Here is a 9,741-nt window from a genome sequence, read left to right on the forward strand (position 1 = left end):
TGGGTGTGTAATGGCTGATCACATTAGCGTACATTCATTTAGTGTTCTACTTCCCTCAGCCATTTTAATTGAGTGGAAGAAGGGAAACACAAAGGAAGGGATTGATAATGTAGAGACACAAGTATCTGAGACCTGAGTATTTAATAGGAGTATAGAGCAGGAGGTCTCCCTTACACCTTGCAGGTGGCCTCACCTGGTCCAAGGAGTCCAGCATCAGAAAAGGGGAGTGGGCGGAGCTCTAGAGCCTCAGCCTAATGCCACGCCCCTTTCTCAGAGAATGGGAAGCAAAGTTTGGTGGAAACCTGGAACAGTGAGCAAATGAGTCATTAAGGGATGCTGTCTGTGTCTAAATAGCCTGCCAGGTGAGGAAAACCCACGAATGAAATGTTAACACCACTACAGCCTTTTCTGGAGAGCTGTCCACCCGCCCCAGGCTTCCAAGACTGCCCAGCTGCTGCTGCTAAGTCGCTTCAGTCGTGTCCGACACTGTGCGACCCCATAGACGGCAACCCACCAGGCTCCTCTGTCCCTGGGATTCTCCAGGCAAGAATACTGGAGCGGATTGCCATTTCCTTCTCCAACGCGCGAAAGTGAAGTCGCTCAGTCGAGTCTTCGCGACCCCTGGGATTTTCCAGGCAAGAGTACTGCAGTAGGTTGCCATTTCCTTCGCCAGGCAAGACTGCCCAGAGTGGAGGAGAAACGACTACCTCAGAATGGACAGAGGCAGAAATGTCTCTGCCCTTCTCTGGCCCTCCATATCTCTCACTGTCATTGTCTGAGCACCTCCCCCCACTTCATTTCTGACTCTTTTTTAAGGCGAGCCCAGGGCCTCCACTCACATCCACCCACTCCTGCCAGGTTCGCCGGAGCTGCCAGCCCTAGGGACAGCAGTTATAGCCCGTGGAGGATGTGACGGTGACCTCGGAGAATCACAAGACCTGGGAAAATGCAGCTGGCCCTCCCTACAAAAGTTGGTTTTCCAGACCTCTCCTCAGGACTTTATTAGATCTTTTGAAGGCAGGAGACAAATAAGAGCATTTTTTTTTTAGGCATGCGGGGTCACCCTGAGTGTGACTCCACTTGAGTCCCAATCCAGTGCCTCTTGCACTCACGCCCTGCCCCGGGAGGAGGCTGGCGACCGGGGCCTGCCACTGATGTGGCGGTGCCCGCCTTCCAGCACCTGCTGCTCCACAACCGGAACAACCCCTTCCACCCAGGCGGCCTTCTCCTCCTCCCAGAGGGCATTCTCCTCCTCCCAGAGGGTCTTCTTATCCTCCCAGAGGACCTTCTCCTCCTCCAGAAGGGCTCTCTCCTCCACCCACAGGGCCTTTTCTTCCTCCCACAAGGCCTTGTCCTCCTGAAGGAGGTTCCGGTCTCTTTCCCACAAGGCGTTGTCCTCCTTCCAGAAGGCCCTGTCTTCCTTCCAGAAGATTCGGTACTTTTTCCAAAAGGCCTTCTCTTCTTCCCGGAAAGATTTTTCCATTTCCCAGAAGGCTTTTTCCTCTTTCCAGAAGGTTTTCTCCTCTTCCCAGAAAGGCCTATCCTCTTCCCAAAAGCCCAAGATCTCACCGCGGAAGGCACGCATCTTGCTCCGGAAATTCCACATCTCTTCCCGGAAGTCTTCGATCTTCTCCCGGAAGTGTCTCATCTCCTCGCGGAAGGCCTTTTCTTCCTGGAGCTTGTGGATTAGTTTTTTTTGGCGAATGCTAGAGGAGGAGACCACCAGCGAGCGGAAGCAGGCAAGCCCCATCCATTTTCTCACCTTGAAGGGAAACATAGTCCCAGTTGGCCCGGATGGCGGGGTGGCTGTGATGGAGGACAGGGCCACTGGCCAGGATCAGGTCAGCTGGTCCAACCCTGTGGGGGGACGGGAAAGAACACACCCTTGAATATAGCATCCCAGAGGGCAAGCCTTGGAGTCTGTGTAGCACTATTGAGATTTTTTTTAAAAAATCTTACATCTTTTTTTACATTTACATGTATCTAGTCTTTTGCAAATTCTTTTCCCATTTAGGTTATTACAGAATATTGAGCAGAGTTCCCTATTCTACACAGTAGGTTCTTATTGGTTATCTATATTATATAATAGCAGTGTGTACATGTCAATCCATCGCTCCCCCCAACCCTTACCCCATGGTAATCATAAGTTGGTTCTCTAAGTCTGTAAGTCTGTTTCTCTTTTGTAAATAAGTTCATTTTATCTTTCTTTTTAAGGTTCCACATATAAATTATATCATATAATATTTGTCTTTCTCTGATTTACTTCAATTGGTATGATAATCTCTGGGGGCATCCATGTTGCTGCAAATAGCATTATTTCATCCTTTTTTATGACTGAGTAATGTTCCATTGTATATATCTACCAGTTCTGCTTTATCCATTCTTCTGTTAATGGATATTTAGGTTGCTTCCATGTGCTGCTGTTGTAAGCAGTACTGCAGTGATACTGCCAGGATACAATGGGGTGCTCATATCCTTTCGAACTATGTTTTCCTCTGGATATATGCCTAGGAATGGGATTGCTGGATCATGTGCTAGCTCTGTTTTCAGTTTCTTAAGAAACCTTCATTTTGTTCTTCATAATGGCCATACCAGTTTGCATTCCCACCAACAGGGTAAGTGGGTCCATTATTGGGAAATTTTAACCATTGTTCTCTTTGTCCTCCTGCTTGTGTTTTTGAGGGACAAGCTTTGGTAGAGAAAGATGCTGGATGATCATGGCTTTGGGCTAAAGAGGTGGTCAGTACATTCAAAGCTCAAGGCCACTGAAAGAACAGGCCAACAAGGTCAGTGGTTCTCAATTAGGATGTCAGGGCACACAAGTGTAATATGATAAATTAAGACATATGACAGTTTTTGTTTTGCTTTTAAATAATCAAGTGCCACAGCCACATAGTGATTTATTTGTGTTGCATCAACCAGAATATATCTGAGGTTTTGGCTCTCTCACTGGGGAGTTGCTCATAACCTTCTGATGGGTGTGCTCAAAGCAGGGGGCCACACATGTGCATGTCCTCTGTTACAAGCCATGTGGGAAACAGAAGATGAAACCCTTCGACCTACAGGAGTCAGTTTAGTAGGAGGGTCTATTTTGGGAACATAAGTTTGAAACCAAGATGTGAAAGAGGACACAGTGTTTTCTAGGATGTGGGAAAGAGGAACTGTTGACACGGTAGCCAGTAATAGTGAACAATGACACAATATGACCCAGTAGGTTCGCTCCCAGATATGTGCCCTGAGGCAGCATATGAACTATGTCCAGGTTATGTGCACAGGAACGTTCAAGCAGTTCTGTTCACAGGGCTCGACAATGTAAGCAATCCAGTGACCATAGCAATAACATGGAGTGCAAATGTAGTGGTCTGTTCGTGCAATGGAGAGCATAGCTACGTGCAACCATGTAGATGAACCTTGTAAACAGAATGCTGAAAGAAAGAAGCTGGCTCAGAGACTTTGAAGGAAAAATTTTCAAACAGGCAAAATTAAATTCTGTTGTTTAGGGCAATATTCTTAGGGGATAATACAAAAGAGACAGGCAAGGGAGTAAATCCCATTAAATCAAGATGGTAATTATATAGGAGGTTGGGATTAACATATACACACCATTATGTGTAAAACTGGAGAAGGGAATGGCAATCCACTCCAGTATTCTTGCCTGGAGAATCCCATGGACAGAGGTGCCTGGAGGGCTATACAGTCCATAGTGTTGCAAAGAGTCGGGTATGACTGAGCCAACTAACACACATTCATAAAATAGATAACCAACAGAGACTGAGACTGTATAGCACAAGGAACTCTACTCAGCATTCTGTAATAACCTATATGGGAAAAGAATCTGAAAAAGAATAGAGATACGTGTGTGTATAACTGAATCACTTTGCTGTACACTTGAACCTACCACATCAACTCCAATATAAAATAAAAATTTAAAAAGATAGTAATTACTTGTGTGTGAGGGAGGGGTTGGGGAGGTAGGATACTAGGGGTCGTGATTGGGTGGGTATATGAGCTGGCTTCTGAGGGGCTAGTAGTCATATTCCATTTCTTTATTTGGTGGCACTGGTGTGTGTACTCATTATTTTTTTAAAAGTGCTAAGTTGTCTATGGATATTCTATATACTGTAGTAAATGTACTGTATTTCACAGTGAAATAAAAGCTTGGGAGGGAGGAATAAATAAAGATAGCGGGGAGGAAAGAAGGAAGGAAGGAATGAGGGAGGAGGGGAGGAGATGTCCACACACTGCCGTTATCTGATGTATCAGGTGTCAGAACCCTCCACAAAAATCCCGGTAACAAAGGTGGGCTGAGAGATGAGGAAAAGGTCTGAATGTGATACAGCAGTTAGAGTGCAGGGAAGACAAGGGTTTGGATTTCGACGTCGAGCTTTCTGGAAGCATCCTCCAGGGTCTGGCCTCACACAGTGGGCCTTGCCAAGCACCACAACACCATGGAGCATCGTGAGTCCTTTCAGGAGATTTACAGACTTTCTCCCTCTTTTTCTAGTTTCTGACTCAAGAGCAGGGAGTGAGGGAGAAGGAAAGAACACATAGCCAGCGTGTGTGTGTGTGTGTGTGTGTGTGAGAGAGAGAGAGAGGGGGAGAGATGACATTTGTATCCAGCATTGGACTGATGGCAAAAATATTTAGCAACTTTGTCACTAATTTTAAATGAAATCTTCCCTCCTCATGCAACCCTACAGCTAAAGGAAAATATAGATACCCACACGAAGAAGCAAATGTAGAAACATTGGACGTTGTCACTGAAGACAATAATCTATGTTTCAAAAGACAATGAAGCAAAGTTTACAAAAGTCTTCTTTTCTGTGTGGGACCTGTCTGTCCCCAGTGAGTCCCCTGCACAATAAACATTTGTGCAGGCGTCTCTGTCTTTCTTCTGCGGCATTTCCTGTACATCTCCCAGTGCAGACAGTGACCACCTTCCAAATGACACTAGAATTTTATTTCTTATTCCATAAGCAGTGTTTGCACAAGCTAGAGAATTCACTTGAAACAATTTAATAAATTCCTCTTTCCTTTATGCCATAGATACCGATAACCACCCAGTTCTACATTTCACCCCGTCCATGTGATCCCCAGCTGTTATTTTGTGGCTCTTTCTGGCCTCACACTTTCTGCAGGTCTAACATCAGTCATTGCTTTTAGTTGGCTCTACTTTTAGGGCTGGTCTCCTCAAAGAAACCGAGCGTGTCTCCCTTAATGAAGAGAGAACGCAAAGCTGAGTGGAGAAGTCAACTCACGGGAGCTGGCCCAGCCCATGGAGTCCCTTGAGAATAGAGCAAGCTACATACTGAAGGTCAGCGAGCACTGAGGGCCCACTGAACACAGTTTTCTCCTGAATCTAACTCCCCATGTGGGGAGCAGCAGGGGAAATCTGCTTATGACATTCATTGTGGCAAGTGTTTTGTAGAAATATACATAAGAAAAGTATTCAGGGGCACTTCTTGTTCTCAGAAGCATCATCAAGAAAACAGAGGTCCGTCAACTGGAATTCCCCTCCAGCTCACTCTCTTGGCGTCCACCTCCATCTTGAATGCCCTCTGGGCTCCCAGGCAAGGCTAAGCTTTCCCCCATCTCCTCCCAACTGCGTGGTGACCTTAATTTCATCAGTGATCCCTCAACTCACGAGCTGTCCACATCTTGCCCTCTGCTCAATCTGACCTCTCAGCACACAAACACATGCTCAAGTCTGCTGCTGCTGCTAAGTCGCTTCAGTCGTGTCCGACTCTGTGCGACCCCATAGATGGCAGCCCACCAGGGTCCTCCGTCCATGGGATTTTCCAGGCAAGAGTACTGGAGTGGGGTGCCATTGCCTTCTCCCTCTCTATTGCTAGTTCTCTGATGCTGGGAGCCAGCATGGGGAATCCCGCCCATGGCAAAGGTCATGAAGAAGAGGCCTGACGGACAAAGGCGAGATCAGGCCTCGAGGGGCCCCCCTTATCGAACATCTACCCCCAAACCAAAATCTGTCTGTTTTACTATTTCATGACTTTCACCGACTCCTCAGACATTAACAGGGGGCTATCCCCGACCACCTTTCTCTAGAGAAAATCAACTTAGGGCTATAGCTAAAAAGTCTCCTGGACATGAGAAAAATATTTCAAATCAAACCCCCTCTGTTAACATTCTAGCTTGCTTGGCAGATATATCCAGACTCTTACAGCTACACATATAATTATTTACAGCCTCCCAACTGTGAGAGACACAAAAAGCCTAAAACATAGAGCCTTTTAAAGAGTTAAAAATTATTAGAGTAGTGCTGGTGTAAGATTTCATTATTGGGCCAATGCTTGTTACAAAGTTCCCATATCTCTTATCCACTGTGCACGTGAGAGTACATTAGTTAACATAGTTGAAATGTAAAAAAAACAAGTGTAGCCTTAAAATTAACCACATCAGACTTTTGAGCTAATTGGTTTTTTCTTGTAACTCACTACACCTTTACTCCGTGAAAAATATAACTGTTTAACATTTTCTGAGGCTGACATAGATTAAAAATATATTTTTTTTTAAAAAATTGAAAAAAATAAGTTTTCTGATTGAACAACCTTTTTCAAAAGAGGGCCATGAAATGTTCACAGGCCTCCAAGGCCAAAAGATAATATACACAATATTATTTATGAAAAAGGTATACAAAAAAAATCCTGGTTTCGATAAAGAGAAAACAGATGTAATGTTTAGGCTGACTCTATATGACTTTACATCTTTCATTTCCCTCTATAGACAAATAAAGATATAAAAGACCCTTTTAAAAATAAAAATAACGGGCCTCGCTCACCAAAACAGCTTGGTCACCCCATGTTTCTTTTTTTTTTTTCTCTTTCTTACTCTCTTTTTCAGGCTGATCCCTTAAAACATAGAGGCTCCCTACGTTGACTTATCTGCCCAGGTTTCTAAGATCTAAACAAAAAGACGTTCTGCGTCTTCACTCCCTTAAGAGACAAAAGACACCTGTGGCCTCCATAAACAAGACAAACTCCTTGTCTCAGAGTTTTATTGGTTTTCTATATAAACCAAAAAATATCAGCCTCTTTCTCTCCTCTCTTTTCTTATCTACAATATTCTTTCCTTATCTCTCTAAATCATCCGCCGACGCCGTTTTTCCTTCAGGTTCCCCTAAATCCTGCAGGGGCTAAACCCCGACACTCTAAATAGTCTTCTTAAAAGAGCAGTTGACAACAGCCATCCCCATTCCTATATTGCATCTGCACCACCATGCTTCAGCAATCTTGTGCCCCGTAAGTTCACCAAAACACTGTCTCTTCAGATCACCAGTGACCCACTGGTTGTTCAGTCCTTACCTTACTGACCTCTTGGCAGCACTGGACATGAATCCTTTTTGAAACTCCTTTCCCCTTGACGTCTATAACGCCGGGCCATTATGTTCTCCTCCCACGTCCCTGATGGTTCTAGTCTCTTTGTGGACTCCTTTTCCCAACAGGATATATTTTATCCATTTCAAGCAGAACCTACCTCATAGGGCTCTTGTGGGTAGTAAATTGGTATGTTGAGTGCCAAGTACAGTGCCTGACACAAGCAAGTCCTCAATACATAGGAAATAAGGATGACTATAGCTACTATTTTGTATCATTTTCAGTCTTCTCACAGTGCATGTCAGGACAGTCATGATCCACCCCTACAAACATTTTAGCCTTACCTCTCAGCCATCTCCCCTAACACCTGTGCTCTGGTCACCTGGAATTCCTCAAACGCTGAGTTTTCCCCACTTCTATGCCATGCTGTTCTCTCTCCCTGGATAGTCTTGCCCAAATCCACTTCCCTTCGTTCAGCTAACACTTCAAGACTCAAGGAGTCCCCTCTCTTAGGCAGCTTCTCCTGAAACCCAATACTCCTCCACCAAGTTCAGACTGAGCAAACATCCTCCCTACCCACCCCACCCCCGTCTCACCTGCCTCCTTCCTGCTAGGAACGCATCATCTCCCATCTGTCTGTGCTGCGTTTAGCACGTCTGGTACATAATAGATGTTCACTAAACATCAGCTGACTGAATGGCAGTCTTTCTGGGTTAGAATGTTGGAAAAAATTAATCGCCAAAGTTTTCCTTATTACCACTTCAATTATCTTTGAGAAAGAGATAAAATAAGTACCGTGTCAAATACATAGATTGCCCATTTAGATATAAAGTACAATATAAAACTGTAAATGTGTGTCTATATGGGTATAAAAACATGAGTCAAAGACACATCTCTAATCTTCAATCTTATAAGTCAAGGCTAGGAACTTATTTCGCTATGTTTAGAACTAACCCTACCCAATCTAAAGCCAACAGTTACTTACTGCTTAGCTGTTTCCCAACTGGGCAAGTTCTGCAGCCCTCAGAGGGCAGGCAATCATTGTCACATCAGATCTCTAGTGATGTCACTTTGACAGGCTCCCCTAACACTGTTTGCAAAGACCCCTCTGTTCCCTCTCAGTCCTGACTCACAGGGTCGAGAGGGCCCAGATAGGACCCCAAATGAGAGACTCTAAAGAGGGAGGAAGAACCTGGAAAGACTTCATCTTCCATCTTTGACTTCATCAATAGGCCGGCACTGTTGATGACTTGCAAATGATTGTTACCTCACATTCTACCTGGATCGTGTCCAGGAGCAGTCTTCCAGGGAATAACGTTCAGTGGAGTGGGGAGAGGGTTGAATGTCATGAACCATTTCTTTTGCTGCTTTCAGGATTCCCTCTTTTTCTCTCTCTTTTGACAGTTTGACTGCGATGTGTTGAAATGTGGGCCTCTTTGGGTTTGTACTGCTTCAAGTTTGTGGAGCTTCTTAGATGTAGAGATTTGATGCAGATTTTCCTCACATTTGAGAAGTTTACGGTTATTTCTTCAAATAACCTTTCTTCCTCTTTCTTTCTCTCCTCCTAAGATTCCTATCATACATATGTATCTGTATCATATGTAGCTTGATGGTGTCCCACCAATCTCTGAGGCTCTGTTCATTTCTCTCTACTCTTGTGCCTTTCTGTTGCTTAGGCTGGATCATCTTAATTGACCTGTCTTCAAGTTCACTGATTCTTCCTTCTGCCAGTTCAAATCTGCTGTGAGCCCCTCTGTTTTTCATTTGTAAGACCAGAATTTCTATTTGGTTCTTTTAAAAAAATAAATTTTCTTTATTGATACATCATTCTCATGCTTACCTTTAATTCTTTAGGCATGGCCTCTTTTAGACCTTTGATCACATTTATAATAGCTGTTTCATGTCTTGGTCTAGTAAGTTAACATTTGCACTTCCTCAGAGACAGTTTTTAACCAAAAAGAAAATAACTCAGAATCATAGTTTCTTTTTTTTTCCTCTGTACCAGTGTTTTATTTTATTATTATTTTTTAACTTTTTAGTTTTACTTTATTTTACTTTATAATACTGTATTGGTTTTGCCATACATTGACATGAATCATAGTTTCTATTGACTCCCTTTCCCCCCTGGGTATGAGCCATTCTTTCTTGTTTCTTTGCATGTCATGACACTTTTTGTTAAAAAGTGAACATTGAAAATAATATAATCTTAAATATTACAATGTGATCATTCTGGAAATGAGATTTCCCCCTCATCAAGTTTGTTGTGTTTTTGTTATTATTACTATTTGTTTCGTTAATTTTTCCTGGACTAATTCTAGAAAGTTTGTATTTTTTGTTGCCCGTGGCCACTGAAGTTTGCTTGATGCTTAGTGGTGAGCTAATAATTGAACTAAGAACTCTTCTTGAACTG

General features: G+C 43.7%; 1 protein-coding gene across 1 annotated transcript; it reads right to left on the bottom strand.

The window, feature by feature from the left end:
* Positions 984–8,336, bottom strand: CCDC70 (coiled-coil domain containing 70). Its single transcript, XM_005687471.3, has 2 exons — positions 8,317–8,336; positions 984–1,857 (listed from the first exon to the last, which is right to left on the bottom strand). Exon 2 carries the CDS (start codon positions 1,775–1,777, stop codon positions 1,109–1,111), a length of 669 nt encoding a protein of 222 aa, XP_005687528.1. The 5' UTR covers positions 1,778–1,857; positions 8,317–8,336; the 3' UTR covers positions 984–1,108.

This window comes from Capra hircus, chromosome 12 (assembly GCF_001704415.2).
Source record: "Capra hircus breed San Clemente chromosome 12, ASM170441v1, whole genome shotgun sequence".
NCBI classification, from domain to species: domain Eukaryota; kingdom Metazoa; phylum Chordata; class Mammalia; order Artiodactyla; family Bovidae; genus Capra; species Capra hircus.